General features: G+C 37.9%; 4 protein-coding genes and 1 long non-coding RNA gene across 8 annotated transcripts in view; 1 reads left to right on the forward strand and 4 right to left on the reverse strand.

Annotated features, from left to right (window-relative positions):
* Positions 1–26126, reverse strand: part of LOC103131270 (ladderlectin-like) — a 55996-nt gene that overhangs the window by 7403 nt on the left and 22467 nt on the right. The gene's annotated exons all lie outside the window — the stretch shown is intronic.
* The window catches only part of LOC103131259 (galactose-specific lectin nattectin-like), a 22506-nt gene continuing 3755 nt past the window's right edge, over positions 7376–26126 (reverse strand). Inside the window, exons 4-5 of one of the 2 annotated variants that reach the window (XM_007542859.2) lie at positions 24135–24212; positions 7376–7488 (exon numbers count right to left, since the gene is read on the reverse strand). In XM_007542859.2, coding sequence (XP_007542921.1) covers positions 24136–24212 — 77 coding nt within the window. In that variant the 3' untranslated portion in view covers positions 7376–7488; position 24135. Of the gene's footprint in view, positions 7489–24046; positions 24213–26126 lie in introns of those variants that run through there. The other variant, XM_007542858.2, reaches the window with a different exon arrangement.
* Positions 17051–18446, reverse strand: LOC103131261 (ladderlectin-like). Its single transcript, XM_007542861.1, has 4 exons — positions 18426–18446; positions 18191–18325; positions 18001–18112; positions 17051–17424 (listed from the first exon to the last, which is right to left on the reverse strand). The coding sequence occupies exons 1-4, from the start codon at positions 18444–18446 to the stop codon at positions 17348–17350; spliced, it is 345 nt and encodes a 114-aa protein (XP_007542923.1). The 3' UTR covers positions 17051–17347.
* LOC107834731 (uncharacterized) lies at positions 18534–24074 on the forward strand. Its single transcript, XR_001660544.1, has 2 exons — positions 18534–18648; positions 23988–24074. It is a non-coding gene; the product is annotated as an uncharacterized LOC107834731 (long non-coding RNA).
* LOC107832874 (galactose-specific lectin nattectin-like) lies at positions 18572–21147 on the reverse strand. 2 transcript variants are annotated; one of them, XM_007542860.2, is made up of 6 exons: positions 21044–21147; positions 20858–20958; positions 19975–20084; positions 19727–19861; positions 19533–19644; positions 18572–18873 (listed from the first exon to the last, which is right to left on the reverse strand). In XM_007542860.2, the coding sequence occupies exons 2-6, from the start codon at positions 20931–20933 to the stop codon at positions 18797–18799; spliced, it is 510 nt and encodes a 169-aa protein (XP_007542922.2). In that variant the 5' UTR covers positions 20934–20958; positions 21044–21147; the 3' UTR covers positions 18572–18796. The 2 variants fall into 2 exon arrangements, with proteins under 2 accessions (XP_007542922.2, XP_016522017.1); XM_016666531.1 differs by having other exon boundaries at positions 20858–20969; positions 21044–21115.

Raw genomic sequence — 26126 nt, forward strand, 5'->3', positions numbered from 1 at the left:
TGCCACAACATGAGGAAATGACACAGATAAAAATTCAACAGAATTGCTCTCCATGAACAGGTCTAGTTCATACCTTGCCTCATCATTCAGCATTCACCAAAACCAAACCTCATTTTTGTGCCCGTCATGGATGTGACGGTTGCAGCAATGAAGGATCTTAGAAATGTTGTTCCACGAACATTAACCGAAATTGTAGCAACTAAGGTCTGCACTTTAATGCGCCGGGTTGTTAACTTCTTCTTGGTAGCTTTTGTTTTTTTGTGCAGTTTTTTCAAAGGTCAAACTGCAAATCTTTGCTTCCACCTACAATCATAAATGCTATTTATTTTCCTTATAGTCTATGTTTATCATTGAATTTCCACTTAGAACCAAAAGGGAAGATAAACTTAACCCTTGTGTTTACAAACGGGCTCCATCCGATGCCACACCCATATCACTTGTATCATTTGCCTCAGTCCTCACAGGCACAAGGGTTAAGGCCCCACATACGTGTGCATAGTGTCAAATCTTTGTGAGCTGGCTGGACTCTGAACGTATTGTCCATGGACATTTGAGACTTCACACTTGACCATTCTGACTGCCCAATTTCTTGTGACAAATTCCTTTATTTCTCACAATCCTAATGAAAACTAGCGAGTTTGATGAGCTAGTTGGACACTTAGCTCTGTTTCTTCTCCATCCAGGAAGCATCAGCTTGAGTGCGGGACAGAAAAGAGCGGTCACATCATCATCACCATCATCATCACATAAAGTCAGCGAGCCGCTGCTGACTGTAGCATCCTGCTGTGCATGCGGCCGTGGAGCAGCAGCAGGCTGCGATGAAATGAACTGCAATCAAATGGAATCTGTTCATAATAAGTTTAGTTTATTATGTTCCAAAAGCACAATTGTGGTTGACGTAATAATTTTAAATCTACATGTGCAGCCATCATAAACGAGCATGTACCCGGTCAGTGCTAGAGACCTTCTCAGAGAAAAGGTTTTCATATTGGAAATTCATTTAGTCGAAGTTTGTAGATTTTTTTAAAGTTGTAATTTTAATCAAACCTGCAGAGGTTGCAGAGAACGTCAGCTCCAGGTGACAAAACAAGCTACCAGGCAAGGAAACATGCATGGTTACTCTCATCAGATATCAGGTAAACAGCTAAAATAATTGTTTACTGTTCTTCACTACTCCCATTAAACGCTCCACCACTGTCTGTTCCTGTTTGTTAGTGCAGTCTCTGGGTTGCTGGTGTCTCCAGTGGGCATTGGGGATCAGGCAGGTAGACCCTGGAAAGGTTACCAGTCCATCACAGGACAACACAAACACACAGGACATGAAACCATCCACGCTCATAGACACATAGGGGCAGATATATGTGCCAATAGTGACCTATTGACCTAACATTCATATTTAGACGGTCAGAGGAAGCCAGGATACCCAGAGAGAAGGCAACAGTCTAATCAACTACTCCACTGTGCTACCAACGAAACAACGTAAAAAGGTTTAAATACAATAAAAACATATCCCACGGGTAAAATGTAGTTTAAATTATCATAATCTGATTAAAAAAATTAGTCTTAGGTTAAAAAAGATGCCTAAGATAAAATCAGAATATAAATAAAAAACTGTCATTTTGTGTTTCTTCACCTTCTCAAGATTTTACAAATTGCCAAGTCATCCTTACTAAGGTCTACACTATGTGGGATCTAAACATGAATATTCATATCGTTCATGAATCCTCTGCTGAAACTGTTATAAATTTCAGTAATATATTATGTGGTGGTTTCAAAAATACAAATTCATAAAGGTATCAGCTACTTCAAAGCAAACTTAAAGAATTTTATTAATATCCCAATAGCTTTGTGTTGCAATTTTTAAGCAATCAGCTTTTGATCAAGAAAACTGAACCAGTCATAAACCTCTCAGTCACCTTCCCTTCCTACGGTTGTGCCTTGTTGGTCCTGGAGGGCCAACATCCTGCATGTTTTACTTCCCTATCTGGTGAAAGTAACAACCTTTTAGGCTCTTACCTTATGCCTTTTAACGAGGTGTGTTAAAAGTAAGACATGCAGGATGCCGGCCCTCCAGGACCGACTTTGGGCACNTGGTTTCTTGAACGATGAGTTCACTGAACTCGACTGGCCTCCACAGTCACCAGATCTCAGTCCAGTAGAAACCTTTGGTGGTGGAACCGGAGATTCACATCATGGATGTGCAGCTGACCAATCTGTACTAGAGCAGAAGTCCAAACTGGTGTTTCTGGTACTATAAAACCGCTCCATGACATCAGTGGGGTCCAGATACATCACATGGGAACCCAAATTATATCCATTTTTTAGACCCTGTTTTCATTTGATCTGGGAATTTTGTTAAAATATGCAAAATCAGCTAAATTATTACTGCTAATTCACTCAATTATGGGAAAACATTAGAAATTGCACTATAACTTTTCTTTGAGTGTGATGATGCAATAATGAAACGGTGGCAACATTTTCAGTCAAGCATGAAGCTGAATAAGGATGTTTGCTCTGAGGCGTCAACAGCCGCATGAAAACTAGTAATGTTGAACCAGAGGCTGAAGGGCAGGGACGCTTCTTTCATGTATCTGGTTACTGACGTCTCAGTTTCCAGTCATCACATTATTTACATACGAAACTTTCACAGTAAACAGCTTGGAGTAAGAATAGGAATATCTTTATTAGTCACTCAGGAGGAAAACTGACATTTCAGTAAAACCCGTCCAAAAAGAGAACATAAAACAAACAACATAAGACGTAAGTCGACGTGTGCCTGAGGCTGCGGTTCAGATTAAACAGATAAAAATAAAAGGGCCAGCCGTGACCAACAGGAAGAGCTAAGCTGTAATAATAGTCAGCATTGATATTTTCCTCTGCAGGAATCAATAAGGATGATTGTTTAGATGATGATTAGCACACTTTTTGGTTAAAGAGCATGTTGGTCATATTCTGTTTGTTCTATCTGAAATAAAGGAGAAAAGACTCATGAACTGGACATAATGTTAAAAATACACTTAAAACATTTAATCTTAATAACTTGACAAACTAAATGATAATCCATATTTTAAATCAAATGGATTAGTAACATTGAAATGTTTCTCATTAAATAATTCTCAAAACCTTCAGTGGATTATTGGACATAAAATACGGACATTTCAGCTCACGATAAATTACATAAAACTAATCCAAATAAAAGTGTGTCTTGTGATGCAATCATCAGTTAAAACACATGTAACTGAATAAGGGAGTCCTCAGAGATCAGTGTTTGGACTGCAAACATTGTCACCATATCAGTTCTAGGAAAGCAAATAATAATCAAACAGAGTTGGTTTGGCCTCTGGCACCATGAGTCAGCAGCAACTGGTAATAACTTTAATTAAAATTTGTATATTTTCCTCTGCATGTTAAAGAGAAACAAAAACAGTTTTGGAGAACATTTATTTTCAAGCAAGCAACAACTCAAAGCATTCAGCTAAACTACACAGAAATAGTTTGAATACTGAGGAATGGCCCAGTCAAAGACCAAGCCTCAGTCTGAAATGTTGCCTTTGCTCCTTCAACTCTGAACATCTTATGTTTATATGCAGAAACAATGAAGTCTTAAACTTATTGTGATGTTAACTGTTAATGGATCCTTTCTGGCAAGAGCAAAATGTAATGTTTACATCAGTGTTGGTGGGCATAGCATCCAAAATCCCCCCCAAAAAAATAAAATACAGAAAGAATATATTTTTCAGATAATTTATCAAAGTAATCTTAAAACAAATACAATATGCATACTTGTGTGACTAATTAGGTGAGTATATGCATTTGTTTATTCATTCAAAGTAAGGAAAGTAAATTCTTTTTTACATTCTCACAGAAAAGATCTTCATATATGGGACTTATTTGGTTGAGATTTGTAGATGTTTGTAAATTGTAGCTTTAATGAGAACTGCAGAGATTAGGGAAATGTTTAACTTCAGGTGATAAAACATGCTGCCATAAAGGGAAACATGCAGATATCAGGCATACATCTAAAATAAATGTTTATAGTTATTCACTTGTCTACCTGCCTCTACATTGGAGAAGAGGCAGGTAACAAGAAACATAAAATATTAAAACATAAGAACATTATCAGACAGTAAATGCAGCTTGTTGGATTTTCTTGATAAACTGTTAAAAAGGAGCCTCAGGTTGAAAAACAAACACATAACTGAGATAAAATGAATTCAGACCTGGTGTTTCTTCCCCTTCTGAAGGTTTTTCCAAATTGCCAAGTCATCCTTACCAAGGTCTACACTATGTGGTATCTAAATATGCATATTCAAAAAGTTTGAGTCTTGGCAAGAATTGCACCCTTTAGATCTCAGTAAGATATTCTGTCATGTTTTCAAAAACTTGTAAAATGAAACAGCCAACTGCATTGATGAACTTGACTAACGTCCAACAGATTTGAGTGTTATTTACTTAAAAATCAGCTCTTAATCAAGAAAACCAAACTAGTTACAGAATTATAGCTAAACTTCCATCCATGTCTAACAAACTTTGCATTAAGATAAAGTTACACAGAATCCATGTGTTTAAAGATTTTCAACATTTCTCAGGGTTGGATCATATCTGAACATGAGCTGTTTTACAACATATTGATCTAATACTGTCCTTTTGAGAGTGAGATCCTCCAATTTATACAGAAATATTATATATTAAGAGCAAGTTCTTTATTTTAAGAACTAGTATATTATATTTTTGAAAACAAAAGCTTCAGAAACCGAAAAGGCACAGAAAATAAACCACCCCATCTTGTTTTGATTCCTGTTTGATTTCTGCTATGTCAAAGAATAGAAGAAAAGTTTTAGATAATTTATGTAACACATTCAATCTGCTCTTACTAAAAAGAGAGAATCCAGATGCTGTTTGCTATTTGAGGATTCTTTGCATTAAAGAAAAAAATAATATGAAGTAAAGAAGCAGAAATATATTTTAGAAGATCTATGAAGGTGCAAAAAGGCAGGTAAACAGAAACTCCTAGCATTCATCCTCCACTGGTTCTGTTTTACACATCAGGCCTCTTTGGGAACCTTTCAGAGTTTCTTGGCGCAGACAGAAGGCTTAGGGCCAGAACAACCCAAGTGCTGGGTTAACAGCACTTGATTAACAAATCAATCAAACATCACATAATNTAATGGATGGATGTTTTCACTGAGCTTCAGATATACAAAGCAATGGAGTATTTAGCAACACTAAAGCCCTTTATGGATAGTCCAAGTTTAGCCTCTAAAAATCAAAAATATAATGCAAAGCCAAACATTTCATCAAAACATTTCAATTTTGTAGCCATATATAAAACATAAACACATTTTTACATGAAATGACATGGCACAATTACTGGCACACTCTGCTGTTCATAGGGCTTGAACGACTACATATTTTTTAAGGGCGACTACAATATGATAATAGACGAGTCGATGTCGACTAATCGCGGTGACGTCATAGTGACGTAAGCGCAAAACCCTTCACAACTACTTGGAGGCTTTATCAGCTATTTTCACGGCAAATATTGACACCCCTCCCCTTCTCCCGCTTTTACTAAGTCTAGTATGCAGAATTAAAAGAGCAATAAACAGATCATTCTTCGTGAGCAGCGGACAAAACTTTGTTGCACAAAGTCAGTTCTGACTTTTTTTTTTTTTTTTAAAACACCGGCTGATGCTGATGATCTCTGGACAGCTACTGGTATATGAGTCAAATTATCACACTGACCACAATGGTGCTTTTGGAACATCACAAACTGAACTTATTATGAACGTATCCTGTTTGGTTACAGTTGAATTCAATGAAACCTCCTGCTGCTCCTCCTGTTGCTCCTCCTCCAGCTGCTCCTCCTGCTGCTCCTCCTCCTGCTGCTACTCCTGCTGCTCCTCCAGCTGCTCCTCCTGTTGCTCTTCCTTCTGCTGCTCCTCTTGCTGCTCCTCCTCCTGCTGCTCCTCCTGCTGCTCCTCTTCCAGCTGTTCCTCCTGCTGCTCCTCCTCCTGCTGCTACTCCTGCTGCTCCTCCTGTTGCTCTTCCTCCTGCTGCTCCTCTTGTTGCTCCTCCTGCTGCTCCTCCCGCTGCTCCTCCTGTTGCTCCTCCGCCCGATGCGAAGCAGGAGGCTCTGCTGACTCAGAGTCGGTTCGGCTCTCTGAACCGACATGCAGACGGCAGCAGACATCGCCTCTATCAGATCCTCAGGATGAAGCTTGGACTTAGTTTCCAGATGTAGTCAAACCACATCTGTAAAGGAGGGTAAAGCTGCCAGGTTAGAAGCTTCAATACGCAGGGTGACGCTGATCAGTTGGGGTAGTTGAGGGATAAAAAAGCCTGACATCATGACGCGTTGCCGCACATTACTCCGGTAGTCTTTTTATTTATATTTCTTTAAAGCATTTTTTCGGCACTAGTTTATTTGACAGCAGTCTGACTGTAAGGGGGCAGAGAGAGCGGAGAGAGGCCTGGGCCCAGNTCTACATTGGGGAAGAGGCAGGTAACAAGAAACATAAAATATTAAAACATAAGAACATTATCAGACAGTAAATGCAGCTTGTTGGATTTTCTTGATAAACTGTTAAAAAGGAGCCTCAGGTTGAAAAACAAACACATAACTGAGATAAAATGAATTCAGACCTGGTGTTTCTTCCCCTTCTGAAGGTTTTTCCAAATTGCCAAGTCATCCTTACCAAGGTCTACACTATGTGGTATCTAAATATGCATATTCAAAAAGTTTGAGTCTTGGCAAGAATTGCACCCTTTAGATCTCAGTAAGATATTCTGTCATGTTTTCAAAAACTTGTAAAATGAAACAGCCAACTGCATTGATGAACTTGACTAACGTCCAACAGATTTGAGTGTTATTTACTTAAAAATCAGCTCTTAATCAAGAAAACCAAACTAGTTACAGAATTATAGCTAAACTTCCATCCATGTCTAACAAACTTTGCATTAAGATAAAGTTACACAGAATCCATGTGTTTAAAGATTTTCAACATTTCTCAGGGTTGGATCATATCTGAACATGAGCTGTTTTACAACATATTGATCTAATACTGTCCTTTTGAGAGTGAGATCCTCCAATTTATACAGAAATATTATATATTAAGAGCAAGTTCTTTATTTTAAGAACTAGTATATTATATTTTTGAAAACAAAAGCTTCAGAAACCGAAAAGGCACAGAAAATAAACCACCCCATCTTGTTTTGATTCCTGTTTGATTTCTGCTATGTCAAAGAATAGAAGAAAAGTTTTAGATAATTTATGTAACACATTCAATCTCCTCTTACTAAAAAGAGAGAATCCAGATGCTGTTTGCTATTTGAGGATTCTTTGCATTAAAGAACAAAATGATATGAAGTAAAGAAGCAGAAATTTATTTTGGGTTTTTTATGAAGGTGCAAAAAGGCAGGTAAACAGAAACTCCTAGCATTCATCCTCCACTGGTTCTGTTTTACACATCAGGCCTCTTTGGGAACCTTTCAGAGTTTCTTGGCGCAGACAGAAGGCTTAGGGCCAGAACAACCCAAGTGCTGGGTTAACAGCACTTGATTAACAAATCAATCAAACATCACATAATAAAAGGTGAGCTAACACTATATCATAAAATAATCCGAAAGGATGATTAACTAAACCTTCTTGCCAAAAATAATTTAAAAATGCTCCTGCTGTTAATGCACTAAATGTACAGTAAACCAAATGTTTAGACATATCAAATAAAAACAGTTACAGATTTTTCTCACTGTCTGAAGTTAAATCAGTAGAAACGTCTCTTGTTTCAGGTCAGTTAAGATTATCAAAAATATTTATATTTGCTAAATGCCAGAGAACTTAGCAAGAACATTTTTCTGTAAATTCAGAAGTTTACATACATTAAGTGATTATCAGGGATATCTGTCTTACACTTAATGACTTCGGTAAAATAAACTTCTGCTTTTAACTGTATGTGGAGATCAACTAAAATGTTGGCATGCAGAGTAAATAGCCTTTAACCCATGAGTCCTGATACAACTTAAAAAAATAGACGTGTGATATTTTCTTTTACCTGAAAAGTTCATCTGTAAACACGGCTGCCTGCCTTTCCAATTATTAGGCTCTCCTTTATACCAGTTTTTGTACAGCATGGGACTTCCATCGCTCCACAACCAGGTTCTATCCTGGAATCGTGTTCAGCAGATGACACATTTCATTCAGTGTTTCATAAAATACATAATAAATAAAGCATACTGGCAAAAATACCTTCTGTGCATCAGAGCCTCCAAGCCATGTTAGTCCAGACCCACGACTTGCTGCAGTTATCAGAGCCTGAACCTGATGGTATTCTTGCATGTTGTGAACCGATGCAAGGTTTGCTCCCATGGACAGACAGTTTTTCTATAGGAAAATACATGGCAGTTTTCTGAGGTAGTAGCTGGGTTTTTTCAAATAGTGAAATAAAGGAGAGCAAAAGAAAATAAGAGAACGATGGAGTTTGAAATCACCTCGGCATCAATCCAAGCCATGGGTTTGGCAACATACCGAAAGCAGCGACCGTTGATTGGAGTCCATCCAGAAGGACAACAATTAAATCTCTGCAGCAGGACAACTCGTTCTGATGGCAAACATGGAGACATTCAGTCAAGAGGTGTTTGTCAGGGCGCACCGATTACAGTGTTCTGGTCGATCGCCAATCACAATCTTTCAGAAGTGTGACCTGATTCTGATTTATTTTGTCTGAAATGTTGCTAAATATAACATGAAAGTCATTGTGTTGGCAACAGAAGGGTGACTATTGTTTAATACAAATATGCAGACATGACCTGCTGGGCAGCAGAGCAGCAGGTCTGCAGCAGGAACTTTACATTTATTAAAAAAGATAAATCCCTCAACGACAATAAATAAGCCAGTGACACTTAGTTTGGGTTTCTGTGTTTTAGTCACTTTATGATTTCATTTTATTTAAAATACTCACGGCCACCACTGCTCTTAGCCATCATGGAGAAAAACAGGAGGAACACAGCCAACAACTTCATGATGGAAACAATGCAGATTTACAAACTAAAGAGAAATCAAAATTAAATCATACATGTTAGAAAACGTGTTGGAAAAAAGATGAACAGAAATTTGATCAGCAAACCTGATGAAGGATGATCTGTCTTCTTATCCAGCCAACTCCTTCTACCTTCACTGCAGAATCACTGGATACTTATAGAGCTTTTAATCTTATTACAACATGGGGCGATTTCACAGAAATTCCTCAGAACTGCTCTCCTTAAACATATGCAGTTCATACCTTGCCTCATCATTCACCATCAACCAAAACCACACCTGGTCTTTGTCCTTGTCATGGCTGTGACAGTTGCAGCAAGAAGGGCTTTGGTAATTGAGCAACAATGACTACCAGCTAACAATTAGCATTAAAGTGCAGGCCTTAGTCGCTACAATTTCAGTTAATGTTTCTTTGTGCACCATGTCAAAGGTCACAGAGCAAATCTTTGTCTCCACTGATGATCATGATAGCAATTTATTTTCCCCCTAGTGTCTGTATGTTTCAATTTCCATGTTGAACACATAAAGCAGTAAACACACAGAAAACAGCTGTTTGCCCCTTCTTGGGTCATCTTCAGAAACTGAGTGAATATAAAGGGAGAAATCAGGACACCTGTGACCCCAATGAAGGAGCCAGAAGCTTCAGCAGCTCAGATATGAGACTCTGCATTCAACGAATGTTGTTTTTTCACTAATCTATGGTTTTTGGGAAAGTGGAGTAGAAAAAGTTACTGGTGGAAAAAAGTCTGATCAATCCTGAGACAATTTGCCAAATGACATGTGGCAGACTTTATGATCAAGTGGCAGTCTTTATGATCAAGTGGCAGTCTTTATGATCAAGTGGCAGACTTTATGATCAAGTGGAAGACTTTATGATCAAGTGGCAGTCTTTATGATCAAGTGGCAGTCTTTATGATCAAGTGGCAGACTTTATGATCAAGTTGAAGGAAGTTATTTGCTCTGATGGGATCAAAATGCCACTTATTGCACATTTAGAAGAGAGGCTATGTATACTTTTCACATAGTACCAGGTTAATTAAGATAGCTTTTGTCTTTTAACAACTGAAATCATAACTTGAAAACTCCATTTTGTTTTTACTCCGCTACGTTTGTCAGTCATAATTTTTTTTGATAGTCGTAGACATTTGAGACGAAAAGCCAAAGCAGAACCAGAACCAAATGTCAGAAGGTAGAAATGTTTTGTCATTGTCTTGTAACCATTGTCTGTGGTTTGTATCAGCACAAAATCTTTGTTGTACAATTTATGGATTTAAGACATTTTGCCTTTTCTGCACTTTATGTTCATCTTCACACATTAAAGGCAAAAGTAAAGTGTAATGTTTATATTGGTGTTAGTGGGAATAGATGGCCCATAAATTTGTAAGGTCCCAAAATATTTCAACAATAAAAATACAATATGTATATTTTTCACATGATCTACTAAACTAATATTTCCACAAATACACTTTGCATACTTTTGGGACTCTTGTAATGAGTTCATAAATTTGTTCATTCATTCATATTACATAAAAAAGTAAATTATTTATTAATATGAAAAGGTTTTCATAATGAAAATGTATTGGTTCAAAGTTTGTAGATGTTTTTAAAGTTATAATTTTCATAAAACCTGCAGAGGTTTGGCAGAAAGTCAGCTTCAGGTGACAAAACAGGCAAGGAAACATGAATGGTTACTCTCCTCATCAGATATCAGATGAACTGTTAAAATTATTCTTTACTGTTCTGCACTACTCCCATTAAACACTCCACCATTATTGTCCGTTCCTGTTTATTTGTGCAGTCTCTGGGTTGCTGGTATCTCTAGTGGGCATTGGGGCCAGGCAGGTAGACCCTGGAAAGGTCACCAGTCCATCACAGGACAACACAAACACACAGGACATGAAACCATCCACGCTCATAGACACATAGGGACAGTTTAGAGTGACCTTTTGACCTAACATTCATATTTAGACGGTCAGAGGAAGCCAGGATACCCAGAGAGAACACATGCTATGAAGAAACTGTGTTATTGTCGCAAGGCAACAGAATCCCATCATCTACTCTACTGTGCTGCCCGAGAAACACAAAAGATTAAAATAGAATAAAAACATGTTCAATTCATAAAATTTAGTTTAAATTTGCTTAATAATCTGGTCTTTGTTGAGAAAACCCTGTCTAAGATACAGTCAGACTACAAATGAAGAACTGTCATTTTGTGTTTCTTCACTTTCTTTTACAAATTGCTAAGTCATCCTTACTAAGGTCTACGCTATGTGGTATCTAAACATGNCTGCATTACTTTCATTCCAACTTTCATATAATCAAAACAAGAGCCCAAAGACTTTGTAGGGGTCCTCATGTAGGACTCCTTCATGGGGAAAAGCTGTTGCATCAGGCAAACCTTCTGGACAACGAAGGAAGAAGTTTTCTCAAAAGCTGTTTAATAGTTGACACCAAAATATATGATCTACAGTAGCTTTGTCTGCATGGTATCTCAAACAGACTGGGGTACATTCTAGAAGGTTTATTAGAGCAATGCAGATTAATAGGTATTTTTCTCGAACCTACATAAAAGAACCACAGACAACATATATGAATTTTATGACCAAGCTTTTGGAAAAGGAGAAGACTCAGCCAACTGCTCCTCCGAGCCATTCACAGAGCGTTCTGGTCTGCTTCCGTGTGAGCCCCTGTTTTATTGTCAAAGAAAAATAGCCAAGGGAGCAGCCAGGAAACACAACAGAGGTTGTAAAACTTCTAACCTAAACAACTAGCAACCCAGTTCTAGGTGTGATATCTGATCTACGGTCTGAGCCTGGTTCAAATCTCGGTCAAACTGTCAACAAGACAAAATACGACTGCACACAGGCAGTTGCTAAGTTAGGAGGTATTCTGGTTGATAAGGATTTAAGGTCTGGGAAACACAGAGTTAACTGTTTCACATGAAGATGAACAGACAGTCGTGACCTACAAGGTCAGTTCATACACACATAAGGAAGAGAACACTTTAAACTGAAAAACACAATGATCTATAGACTGAATGTTGATTATCTATTGATTAGCATTAGACTGAATATGAACTAAAGTAATAACAAAATGATACCAAAAAATCTCTAACACAGATGATATAAAACCTTGAATTGTATGAGACACTGTCTAGTGCAGATAGAGGAGATGTGAATACTTCCAGGCAGCGTTGCCAGAACCCCTCAGTAATCTCTCATCCAGATTCTGTTCCCAAGATATTCTTGTCTTCACCCATTGCAAAGGATTATTGTTCTGAATCATGAAATGTATTTTTGAAATATTTTTCTTTGCATAGGGATTCAGGAAATGATGTCACATCGATGACATTATTTACCGGTGGAGACAGGAGAGGAAAATGTTTGCTGACAAAACTTAAAAGTTGTATAAATTAAAAAAAAAAAGTGTTTTTGGAATATCATAATTTGTATGTGAACTTGAAATGTTGTACAAGAAAACATCTTTTTGATGCTTGAACAAAATAATTGGATTCATACAGAAATACTATATTAAGAATGTGAAAAGTTCTTTGCAATAATGTGATATTTAAATTGTAATAACTAGTGCATCATAGTGTTAAAACAGAACAACACAAAGTCAGAATAAACCACACACCATCTTGTTTTGATTCCTCAAAGTTTTATTCTTGCTAAGCCAGAAAAAGAGAAGAAAGTTTTGCTTAGATGATCCATTATTATAACTCATTCAGTCTGATCTTATTACAGAGAGACAATAAAGCTGCTGTCGGCTATTTGTGGTGTCATCCCCAATTTGCGTTAATGAGAGAAATGATATGAAGTAAAGAAGCAGAAATATATTTTAAGTTTTCTATGAAGGTGCAAAAAGGCAGGTAAACAGAAACTCCTAGCATTCACCCTCCACTGGTTCTGTTTTACACATCAGGCCTCTTGGGAACCTCAACGTCTTCTGAGTCTCTTGACGCAGACAGAAGGCTTATGGCCAGAACAACCTGCATCATCCCAGCACTTGGCGCCTAGGAGCAAAACAACAAATCAATCAAACATCACATAATGAAAGGTGAGCTAACACTATATCATAAAATAATCAGAAAGGATGATTAACTAAACCTTCTTGCCAAAAATAATTTAAAAATGCTCCTGCTGTTAATGCACTAAATGTAAAGTAAACCAAATGTTTAGACATATCAAATAAAAACAGTTGCACATTTTCNCAAATGAAGAACTGTCATTTTGTGTTTCTTCACTTTCTTTTACAAATTGCTAAGTCATCCTTACTAAGGTCTACGCTATGTGGTATCTAAACATGCATATTCATATCATTCATGAATCCTTCGCAAAAACTACATTTTAAATGTCAGTTATATATTATGTGATGGTTTCAAAAAAATTTAATTACAAAATGAATCAGTGATTTCACAGCTAATTTTAATTAATTTGATTAATATCCCACTAGCTTTGTGTTGCTATTTGTAGACATAAAAAAAATGCTTTTTTATCAAGAAAACCAAACCAGTTACAAACCTCTAAGTCACCTTCCCTTCCAACCTAACAAACTGGAATAAAACAGCAAGGCCGGCCCAGGCCTCCATGGGGCCCTAAGCGAAATTTGTTTTTGGGGCCCTCGAGTTCTGCTAACAATGTGGACCGACTGCAGTCAGCAGTCCAATCATTATATCATTCACACACCTGCTATAAACGTATTGCATCTCTGGCAGTGCTTATTATTATACATGTATAATGTAGGATACATTTATCGGCCAACTGATTTATCGACCAGTCCTCTTCTGCTCTGCAGTGAGAGGTTTGACTGACAGGCCCACCAGGTCAGGCCTGAACGTTTACAGTTAACAATATTCACCCCATTGTTGCAACTCAATGACTTTCTTGCTATATTTAGTGACATTTCAGACAAAAAAATATTGATATCAGTAAAAATCAGCAGGTCAGGCTTTTTAAATATTGGCACCAGGAATCGGCCAGAAATCTGCAATCGGAGCAGCCCTACACACACATTCATGACATTCTTTGATTAAATAAATTTCTCTTAAGCATAACTCCAAATTAAATTTACACCAGGTGAGTCTTTCTTCCCTGGAATGTGGACCGGGACTGGTACCAAACTGATTCTGAGCTTTCAAATGGTTTCACATAATTTAGAAGTTGATGTAAAAATAATGTTTGTTTTTAGCCACAAAATGCTTCTGCTCAGCAGCAAACAACAAATCCCAACTAGAGCAGCTCGTTGATGTAGCAGCCATGTAGCCTGACATAGAAACATTTAGCTAGACGATGTCAAACATTGAGAAGTTTTAATTATTGTTATCAAACATTATCAAACTCGGCATTTTGAAGCCAAAAATACCTCAGAAATATACAGAGCCACCATGAGAATCAACTCATTTAAAGTTAAAACTCAAACACAAAGACCCTAGCTTAGTCTGGCTGTTGAACTGGACCGTTCAAGCTAATTTTCTATTAGCAGCTTTACTAATCTTTACATTACTTTACATTATTACCAAGGCACATTAAAACAAACCTTTATCTTGGTTTTTTTCTATTCTTTCTCTTGCTTTTCTGCCTCCCTGAAGGATACATCCTTTTTTGACACATTGTTTAACTTCTGACCGGAGCTTTGGACGTTTGGATGCTCTGCTCATTGCAGCTCATGTTACCGGCGAATCATATGGTACCTACTGCGGCCACCATGGGCCCCAAGTGCATTTTTTTTTCTTTTTATCAGTAAAATAATTATTTCTACATACATTATCAAATAAATATTGTAAAAACAAATCACTTCATAGTGAAATTGTGTGTTTTTGATATTATAATGACATAAATTATTATTTAAAAAATAAACTCCACTCAGAGGGTCCCTTAGTGGCCTTGGGGCCCTAAGCGGTTGCTTAGTTTGCATGTGCTTTGGGCCAACCCTGTAAGACAGTGGTAGCAGTAAAACGGTACTGTTTAAGGATTTTCTGTCTGGTTTTAGAGCCCATCACTGCACTGACAGCAGTAAAAGTCATTAATGATTCTCTGATGACCTAAGATAATGGACTTGTGTCTCTACTTGTCCTGTTAGATCTCAGTTCTGCTTCTGGTCCAGTGGATCACAATATTCTCGTGAACAGGCTGAAGAAGCTGCAGGAAGTTTGAGCTGTCTGTGTTGAAGTCTGATACACTGAATGATTTGGAGAAACTTTGTGGGATTGTTGGTTTGTCATTCTGGCTGAAAGCTGAATGTTGTTGATCTTCATTGTCCTGGTGAATCGTCCATTTTGCTGACAGGTCTCTGAGATTTTCAGCTTCTTGTTCGTCCTTCCTTCAGTGATCTCCATCTCAACATTCACACCTGAAGCTCAGCTCATGCTGGTACTAGTTGCTACTCTTATGTCTGATTAGATCTTTGCCAGTGATCTTTTCACTGAGCTTCAGATATAGAAAAGGAATGGAGTATTTAGCAACACTAAAGCCCTTCATGGATAGTCCAAGTTTAGCTTCCAAAAATCTAAAATATAATGGAAAGCCAAACATTTGATCATAACATTTTAATTTAGTAGCGATATATAAAACATAAACACATTTTTACATGAAATGACATGGCACAATTACTGGCACCCTCTGCTGTTCATACCCTGTACTGCACCCTCCTGCAGAACAAACACTAATTCTTGTCTTATAACATTTCTCTAGTTTTAAACATTGATGAACTATTGAGGCTTTACCTTCATACAATCTCTTCTGGCTCACATCTGAGTATTTCCTGGACAAACAGGTGAACTATTTACTGTTTTTGCTAGCTTTTTGTAGCACTTGAATTTATTTAGGAATTTTAGATGACTCAATATAAATGCACACTACATATAAATCCAATGGTTCCCTGGCATCCACTGGGATTAGAGACCGGAGTCGGCCATAAGCTCAGATCCACACGCTTGAGATCTCCTCTAAAAATGTTTTTAGCTGCCATTTTAATAGTTCAAATGCCACATATATAAAATATAGTCCATTAACATACTAACAAAACATAAACAAAGCAACCCCGTATTCAGTCTCTCTGAGAGAATGAAACCCAAAAAAGAGTGAAAATAAATAATATAAATAAATGTGTATAAAAATTCATACATCTGTTAAGATAGAAAAAGGGGGCAAAGGGGCATTTACCTCCATAGTACACAGATATGATTTGAAGCCACCAAATTGGGCACAATCTACCAGTAGTCTTTGAAAAGTTTTACCAATTCAGCCAATGAAGACCAGGTCTGTGAATTTTTCATAGCATCTCATTTTGCTGTGCCTTATTTTTTCTAACTGCAGCATGAATAGCATCTCTTTGATCCAGCTGTCAACAGCAAGTGGGGTTTGTTAAACTTTTACTGGAGAAGATTGAGTCTGTGAGCCGTTAATGAGGCAAATGCTGTTGCTTTAAGTTTGTGTTTAAGTAACAAACTTCTAGTGGGAAGATCCAAAAGACCCCTACATAGGGGAAACTTTCAACCAGGCAAACCTTCAGGACAACAAAGGAATCACTTTTCCCAAAAGTTGTTTAATAGTTGACAGTTACAAATTATATGATCTACAATAGGTTTGTCTGCATGGCATCTCAGACGGACTAGGGTACATTCTAGAAAGTTTACCGTTAGAGCATTAGACGATCACCGTCTAATTTTTCTGAATCATGAAATATATGTTTGAAATATTTTTCTTTGTGTAGGGATTCAGTGCAAGTATCACATCTGTGACATTTTATATGGGCGAAGATGGGAGAGGAAAATGTTTGCTGGCAAAAACTTAAAAGTTGTATAAATCTAAAAAAAAAGTAATTTTTATGCGAACATAAAATGTACAATAAAACATTTTTTATGCAAGAACAATAAAATAGTAAAATTTGTACAGAAATACTACATATTAAAAATGTGAAAAGTTCGTTATAATGTGATATTTATATTGTAATAACTAGTGCATGATAGTGTTAAATAGAACAACACAAAGTCAGAATAAACCACACATTGTCTTGTTTTGATTGCTCAAAGTTTTATTCTTGCTAAGCCAAAGAACAGAAGAAAGTTTTGCTAAGATGATCCTTTATTATAACTCATTCAGTCTGATCTGATTACAGAGAGACAATCCAGCTGCTGTTTACTTGTCGCTTCATTCCTTAGGTTGCATTAAAGAGAAAAATGATATGAAGAAAAGATGCAGAAATATATTTTGGGTTTTCTTAGGAAGGTGCAGAAAGGCAGGTAAACAGAAACTCCTAGCATTCATCCTCCACTGGTTCTGTTTTACACATCGGGCCTCTTTGGGAACCTCAACGTCTTCTGAGTCTCTTGGCGCAGACAGACGGCCGACTGTGATTACACCACAAGTCATCCCAGCACTTTGCACCTAAAAGCAAGAGAATAAATATGAGTCGAACATCAAAAAATGAATATAAACTCCTGCTGTTGATGCAGTAAATGTACAGTTAAAACCAGATATTTACATTCACCAAATGATACACAATTTTGATCTTGTCTTTAGTTAAATATGTTCAAACTTCTCTTCTTTGAGGTCTTTTAAAATTACCTGAAATTACTTCTTTTCAGAAAACTAAACTATTTGAGAGACCATTTTTGTAATTTTCTTCAAATACAGAAGTTTACACATTTTGGTGAGGAAACCTAAATGTATGTAAACATTTAGGTTCCTACAGTTTTAAAGACAAGTATCGCTGATACTGGCCAAAATGTATGAAAACATCTGAATGAGAAGAAAGTCACAAAATGAATCTAACAAATATTCTTAAGTTTTTCCTCACAATTTTCCAAATAGAAATAATTTTAGTAATTCTAGCCAACCGACATAAAACAGAAGTTTTGTCTGATTTAACTTCTGATGTGTTTGTACAAAATGCAAAGAAAATAAGCTTTTCACCCACAAGCCATTTATTAACTGAAAAAACAGACGTGATATTTTCTTTACCTGACCAGTTCATCTGCAGACAGTGCTGGCTGCCTCCACCATTATTAGGCTCTCCTGGACACCAGTTTGTGTACCTCATAGGACTTCCATCGCTCCACAACCAGGTTCTCTCCTAGAATCGGGTTCAGTAGATGACACATTTCATTCAGTGTTTCATAAAATACATAATAAAGTGTAGTGGCTAAAGTACCTGCTGTGCATCAGAGCCTCCAAGCCATGCTTCTCTGGAATTACCACTTGCTGCACGTATCAGAACCTGAACCCGGCGGTACTCGTATGCGTTGCGAACTGATGCAAGGTTTGCTCCCATGGACAGACAGTTTTTCTACAGAGAAACACGTGAGAATTTTCTGAGGTATTAGCTGGGTTTTGTTAAAATAAAAGAGATCAAATGAACATAAGAGAACAGTTTTGTTGGAAATCACCTCAGCATTCGCCCAAGTCATGGATNCATGGTAGTGTTAAACAGAACATCACAAAGTCAGAATAAACCACACATTGTCTTGTTTTGATTGCTCAAAGTTTTATTCTTGCTAAGCCAAAGAATAGAAAGTTTTGCTAAGATGATCCATTATTATAACTCATTCAGTCTGATCTTATTACAGAGAGACAATCCAGCTGCTGTTTGCTTGTCGTTTCATTCCTTAGGTTGCATTAAAGAGAGAAATGATATGAAGAAAAGATGCAGAAATATATTTTAGGTTTTCTATGAAGGTGCAGAAAGGCAGGTAAACAGAAACTCCTAGCATTCATCCTCCACTGGTTCTGTTTTACACATCAGGCCTCTTTGGGAACCTCAACGTCTTCTGAGTCTCTTGGCGCAGACAGAAGGCCGACTGTGATTACACCACAAGTCATCCCAGCACTTTGCACCTAAAAGCAAGAGAATAAATATGAGTCGAACATCACGTACTGAAAACCCTGAAGTGACAGACGCAGTATTATGAAAATAATTGGAAACGATGAAGAAATTAACCTTCTTGCCACAAAAAATGAATATAAACTCCTGCTGTTGATGCAGTAAATGTACAGTTAAAACCAGATATTTACATTCACAAAATGATACACAATTTTTATCTTGTCTTTAGTTAAATATGTTCAAACTTCTCATCTTTTAGGTCTTTTAGAATTACCTGAAATTACTTCTTTTCAGAAAACTAAACTTTTTGAGAGGCCATTTTTGTAATTTTTTTCAAATACAGAAGTTTACACATTTTGGTGAGAAAACCTAAATGTATGTAAACATTTAGGTTCATACAGTTTTAAAGACAATTATCCCTGATACTGGCCAAAATGTATGAAAACATCTGAATGAGAAGAAAGTCACAAAATGAATCTCTAACAAATATTCTTAAGTTTTTCCTCACAATTTTCCAAATAGAAATAATTTTAGTAATTCTAGCCGACCGAAAATAACAGAAGTTTTGTCTGATTTAACTTCTGATGTGTTTGTACAAAATGTGGGTGAAAATAAGCTTTTCACCCACAAGCCCTTATACTAACTGAAAAAACAGACTTGATATTTTCTTTACCTGAATAGTTCATCTGCAAACAGTGCTGGCTGCGTCCACCATTATTAGGCTCTCCTCGACACCAGTTTGTGTACCTCATAGGACTTCCATCGCTCCACAACCAGGTTCTCTCCTAGAATCGTGTTCAGTAGATGTCACATTTCATTCAGTGTTTCACAAAATACATAACAAATAAAGTGTAGTGGCTAAAGTACCTGCTGTGCATCAGAGCCTCCAAGCCATGCTTCTCTGGAATTACGACTTGCTGCACGTATCAGAGCCTGAACCCGGCGGTACTCGTACGCGTTGCGAACTGATGCAAGGTTTGCTCCCATGGACAGACAGTTTTTCTACAGAGAAACACATGATAATTTTCTGAGGTATTAGCTGGGTTTTGTTCATTAAGAACAGTGAAATAAAAGAGATCAAATGAACATAAGAGAACAGTTTTGTTGGAAATCACCTCAGCATTCGCCCAAGTCATGGATCTGGCAACATAGCGAAAGCAGCGACCGTTGATTCTAGTCCAGCCACGAGGACAGCACTTATTAAACGGGAACCGGTAAGGTCTTCCTGAAGACGAAGAAATACAGACTTCCAGTCAAGAGGTGTACGTCAGCGGTGAACCGACTCCAGTTTTCTGGCTGATCATCCTTTAAAAGGTTAACCTGCTGAGTCCTATTTTAGAAGAAACTATTTTTTTTTTGTCTGAAAAACATATTTTCTTGCTAAATATAGTGTGAAAGTCACTGAATTGGCAACAGATGGGCGACAATTTTTAAATGAAAGCAGTATTTAATGCAAACGTGCAGACATGCCATGCTGGGCAGGTCTGTCAGTCAAACCTCTCTCCTAGCAGAGCAGAAGAGGACAGAGGTAGATAGGAGACGTGGATAAGATCGGTTTCATCTCCCAAAATCAAGAAAATAGGGGCAGATTTTTCAACTGGCTGATTTATCAGTGACCCCTCGTGTAAATGGCATTAGTCTTAATGATGCAACATTTATTAAAAAAGATAAATCCCTCAATGACAATAAATAACCCAGTGACACTTTGCAAGGAGCAGTGAAGACATTAAAATAATAAATCTATGAAATATACTGAAGAAAAAGTGTTTATGTTTTAGTAAACTATACTACAAGAAGATATGTCATATTTACTGTGGATCAGAATTGGGGATCCAAGCAGTCACACTTAGGAAATAAGAAAACAATGACAAAAACACCAAATAATGTTTATCAGCAGAGCCATAATCTGGAGCAGCTGTAGATACTTTAACCTGGAGTTAGTTTGTGTTTCTGTGTTTTAGTAACTTAACCAGGGCTTTATAATGAATAAATACTCACCGCCATGGATGATACTGAGACCACTGGTCAGAGCCATCATGGAGAAAACAAGAAGGAACACAGCCAACAACTTCATGATGGAGATGGAGTGATGAGGCACGCTGAAGGCAAATTGAAATAAAGCATACATGTTAATAAAATTCAAACATGTTGATAAAAAGATGAGCAGAAATCTGATCAGCAAACCTGATGAAGGATGATCTGTCTTCTTAGCCAGGAGGAACCTTCTACCTTCACTGCAGAATCACTGGATACTTATAGAGCTTCTGATCTTGACACAACATGAGGAAATGACACAGATAAAAATTCCACAAAAATGCTCTCTGTGAACAGGTCTAGTTCATACCTTGCCTCATCATTCAGCATTGACCAAACCAAACCTCATTTTTGTGCTTGTCATGGATGTGACGGTTGCAGCAACGAAGGTTCTTAGGGATGTTGTTCCACGAACATTAACCGAAAGGGTAACAACTAAAGGCCTGCACTTTGACACTGCTGGTTTCTATCCGTTTGTTGATAGTCTTTGTTTCTATGAGCATTTTTCAAAGGTTAAAGTGTAAATCTTTGCTTCCACCTACAATCATAAATGCTATTTATTTTCCTTAGAATGTATAGTGTTTATGAACACTATGCACAGGGCGTGCGCGGACTCCACATGTACTTTCCATGGACATTTGAGACGTAATACTGACTGCCTATTTTCTTGTGACGAATTCCTTTATTTCCCACAATCCTAATGGAAACTGGTTGGATGCCTAGCTCTGTTTCTTCTCCATCCGGAAAGCCTCAGCTTCAGCATGGGACAGAATATGGCAGTCACATCATCGTCCTGCAAAGTCAGCGAGCCGCTGCTGAGTCAGCACAGCATCCGGCTCTGCATGGCAGCAGCAGGCTACGATGAAATGAACTGCAATCAAATGGAATCTGTTCATAATAAGTTTAGTTTATTATGTTCCAGAAGCACAATTGTGGTTGACGTAATAATTTTAAATCTACATGTGCAGCCATCATAAACGAGCATGTACCCAGTCAGTGCCAGAGACTAGTTGATGTCGACTTTTATCATGTTGCTGTTGACTTTAAGAAAATACTAAGCTGTGTAACCCCATTCTCAACTTTATCATATTGTTGTCACATTAAAAATAGTTCGATGTGAACACTGTTTCCACCGGGCAGTTTGCTGTGTGACACCGAGTACGCACACACCGTCGTAAAAAAATTGGTCTTTGGGTGGACATGTATGGCAGATGTCCACTTCTAGTCCGTGTTGAGTCTGCCTCAGGTACATGCAGGCTGAAGTACGCCCGAGTGTGTGTGGACCTTTAGACGAAGTACAGTAAAAACCATTTGCCCATTTGTCATCCTCACAAACTCAGTGACTATAAAGGGAAACTAGAGAGGTGGAAACCTGGACACCTGACCCATGAAGGAGCTACAAGCTTAAGCACCTCATATGGCAGAGACTAGCTGATATTCCAGTTAATATTATTTTCAGAATCAATGAACACAATATATTTATTCAAAAAATGTTTCTTAATGTTCCCCAGTAACAGTCAGATAACATAAATACCAAATATATATTTGTAACTTTCTCTTAATAACCCTCCTGTTGTCCTCGGGTCAAAATGACCCGAGGACAACAGGAGGGTAAGGACCATTTTACTTTATTTCTAATTGAATATGTGGTTAAAGCTAAAAAATAACTCACTGGACACCACACTAAAAATATTAAAACATTTTTTGATGAAAAAGGAAGCCTGTGAGGGGAGAAATGCTTCATCATAGTCCTGTAACCATTGCCTGTGGTTTACAAAACCGTTGTTGTGCAATTAATAGTTTAATACATTTTGCATTTGCTGCATCTTAATGCAACTAATGTTTATCTGCCAACACTAAAACGTCTTAAACTTATCGTGACGTTGCTGGTGTGGGTTTCTGGTGTTTCTCTCCAGTGGGCATTGGGGATTAGGCAGGTAGACCCTGGAAAGGTCACCAGTCCATCACAGGACAACACAAACACACAGGAAATAAAATCATCCACATTCATAGACACACAGGGGCAGTTTAGAGCAGGGGTGTCAAACTCCAGTCCTGCAGGTTTTAGGTGCGCCACAGGTACAAATCACTGGAATGAAATAGCTTAATTACCTCCTCATTGTGTAGATCAGTTCTCCAGAGACCTGATTATTCTGTTCAGGTGGTGCAGCAGAGGCACATCTAAAAGTTGCAGGGCAGTGGTTTAGAGTGACCTTTTGACCTAACATTCATATCTAGACGGTCAGAGGAAGCCGGGATACCCAGAGAGAACAAACCAATCTAATTAACTACTCTACTGTGCTGCCAAGGATATAACGTAAAAAGGTTTTAAATACAATAAAAACATATCCCACTGGTAAAATGTAGTTTAACCCTTTTGTCCAGAAATGGGCTCCAACTGACCCCACACACGTAAAACTTGTATCATTTTCCACAGTCCTCTGTTTGCCTCAGTCCTCGCTTCCGCAAGGGTTAAATTATCCTAATCTGATAAAAAAAATTGAGTCTTAGGTTAAAAAACATGCCTGAGATAAAATCAGAATATAAATGAAGAACTGTCATTTTGTGTTGCTTCACCTTCTCAGGGTTACAAACTGCCAAGTCATCCTTACTAAGGTCTACACTATGTGGGATCTAAACATGCATATTCAAAAGTTCGTGAGTCCAGTTGTGCCCAAAGTCGGTCCTGAAGGGCCAACATCCTGCATGTTTTAGTTCCCTACCTGGTGAAAATAACAACCTTTTAAGCTCTTGCCTTACACCTTTTAGTGAGCCATCATTTGATCCAGGTGTGTTAAACCAGGGAGAGAACAAAAAATGCAGGATGCCGGTCCTCCAGGATGTAAAATGTTCTTTGCTACAATGTGATATTCATATTGTAATAACTAGTGCATTATAGTGTTAAACAGAACAACATGAAAACAGAATAAACCACACACCATCTTGTTTTGATTGCTCAACATTTTATTCTTGCTAAGCCAAAGAACAGAAAAAAGTTTTGCTAAGATGATCCATTATTATAACTCATTCAGTCTGATCTTATTACAGAGAGACAATCCAGCTGCTGTTTGCTATTTGTGGCATCATCCCTTAGGTTGCATTAAAGAGAGAAATGATATGAAGTGAAGAAGCAGAAATATCTTTTGGTTTTCTTAGGAAGGTGCAGAAAGGCAGGTAAACAGAAACTCCTAGCATTCATCCTCCACTGGTTCTGTTTTACACATCAGGCCTCTTTGGGAACCTCAACGTCTTCTGAGTCTCTTGGCGCAGACAAAAGGTCGTTTGTGATTACACCACAAGTCATCCCAGCACTTTCCACCTAAAAGCAAGAGAATAAATATGAGTCGNTCAGATATCAGGTAAACAGCTAAAATAATTGTTTACTGTTCTTCACTACTCCCATTAAACGCTCCACCACTGTCTGTTCCTGTTTGTTAGTGCAGCCTGTGGGTTGCTGGTGTCTCCAGTGGGCATTGGGGATCAGGCAGGTAGACCCTGGAAAGGTCACCAGTCCATCACAGGACAACACAAACACACAGGACATGAAACCATCCACGCTTATAGACACATAGGGATAGTTTACATCAGGGCTCTCAAACTCAATTCACCCGGGGACCGCTGGAGGCAGAGTCTGGGTGAGGCTGGGCCACATAAAGGATTCCACAAAAAACATTTAAAAAATATCATCAAAGGTCATCAACATTTAATTATTTCTCCAGTACATGAACTGCAGGCTTTGGCTTTGACAAAGACATGATGAGGGTGAGACAAAATTTAGTTTATTCCACATGGCGTTGTTCTTGTTCTATGTTTCACATTAGTCTTTAGCCAGCTAGCAACGTATGGAGAATGTCTCGACGCGTGACGTCATTACAGCTTCTACTTGTCACAACAGCGCGGCGGATGATGAGCAGTAGCAGTCGCCTTTCTCTGCGTTTGATCGCGACTGTAGGGAAGGAAAACTGGTACCAGACTGGTCCATCATCCGCCATACTTGTTACAAGCATGGTGTGCATGAAGTCAGTGTAGCTTAGCCTAGCACCGAACGTCAGCCATAACAAGGAACGGCGGGCAGGACTTCCTTCAGAGGTCCGGTCACCCTGTGTGCCGCACTAATATGCTTTCATGTCACGGTGGGGCCACGAGACATCGTGCTGCAGGACGCAATTGGCCCGCAGGCTGTGAGAATGAGACCTCTGCTTTAGAGTGACCTAACATTCAATGTTGGACTGTCAGAGGAAGCCAGAATACCCAGAGAGAAGGAAACAATCCCATCAACTACTCTACTGTGCTATCCAGGACACAACATAAAAAGGTTTAAATACAATAAAAACATATCCCACTGGTAAAATGTAGTTTACATTTTCCTAATTTGATAAAAAAAAATTGAGTCTTACGTTAAAAAAGATGCCCTAGATAAAATCAGAATATAAATGAACTGTCATTTTGTGTTTCTTCACTTTCTCAGGGTTTTACAAGCTGCTAAGTCATCCTTACTAAGGTCTACACTATGTGGTATCTAAACATGAATATTCATATCGTTCATGAATCGTTGCAAAAACTGCAGTTTGAATTTCACTTATATATTTTTCCATGCTTTCAAAAATATTAACTTCCAAAATGAATCAGCCAGTCATAAACCTCTCAGTCACCTCCCCTTCCTACGAAACACACCAGAATAAGACGGTGTTGACATGAAACCATCCACGCTCATAGACACATAGGGACAGTTTCGAGTGACCCTTTGACCTAACATTCATATTTAGATGGTCAGAGGAAGCCAGGATACCCAGAGAGAACAAACCAATCCCATCATCTACTCTACTGTGCAGCCCACCAAGAAACACAAAAAGATTAAAATAGAATAAAAACATGTTCAATTGATAAAATTTAGTTTAAATTTGCTTAATAATCTGGTCAGACTACAAATGAAGAACTGTCATTTTGGTTTCTTCACTTTCTTTTACAAATTGCTAAGTCATCCTTACTAAGGTCTATGCTATGTGGTATCTAAACATGCATATTCAAAAAGTTCATGAACCTACATGAAAACTACATTTTAAGTTTTAGTTATATTCTGTGATGGTTTCAAAAATATTAACTTACAAAATGAATCAGCCAGTCATAAACCTCTCAGTCACCTTCCCTTCCTACGTAACAAACCAGAATAAGACGGTGTTGGCAGTAAAACAGTTCTGTTGGGAAAGTTTCTGTCTGGTTTTAGAGCCCATCA

The sequence above is a fragment of the Poecilia formosa genome, unplaced genomic scaffold, assembly GCF_000485575.1.
Source record: "Poecilia formosa unplaced genomic scaffold, Poecilia_formosa-5.1.2 Scaffold736, whole genome shotgun sequence".
Lineage (NCBI taxonomy): Eukaryota > Metazoa > Chordata > Actinopteri > Cyprinodontiformes > Poeciliidae > Poecilia > Poecilia formosa.

Bases quoted from the DNA above. Each gene is read 5' to 3' on its own strand.
- LOC103131261 (XM_007542861.1), bottom strand. From the start codon at position 18,446: ATGACTTGGGCGAATGCTGAG. The intron at 18,113-18,190 runs GTACTTTAGCCA...ACCCGATTCTAG, and splicing joins GAGGCTCTGATGCACAGCAG to GAGAGAACCTGGTTGTGGAG. The intron at 17,425-18,000 runs GTAAAGAAAATA...TCTTGCTTTTAG, and splicing joins TCTGCAGATGAACTGGTCAG to GTGCAAAGTGCTGGGATGAC.
- LOC107832874 (XM_007542860.2), bottom strand. From the start codon at position 20,933: ATGAAGTTGTTGGCTGTGTTCCTTCTTGTTTTCTCCATGATGGCTCTG. The intron at 19,862-19,974 runs GTGATTTCCAAC...GTTTCTCTGTAG, and splicing joins TGACTTGGGCGAATGCTGAG to AAAAACTGTCTGTCCATGGG. The intron at 19,645-19,726 runs GTACTTTAGCCA...ACACGATTCTAG, and splicing joins GAGGCTCTGATGCACAGCAG to GAGAGAACCTGGTTGTGGAG.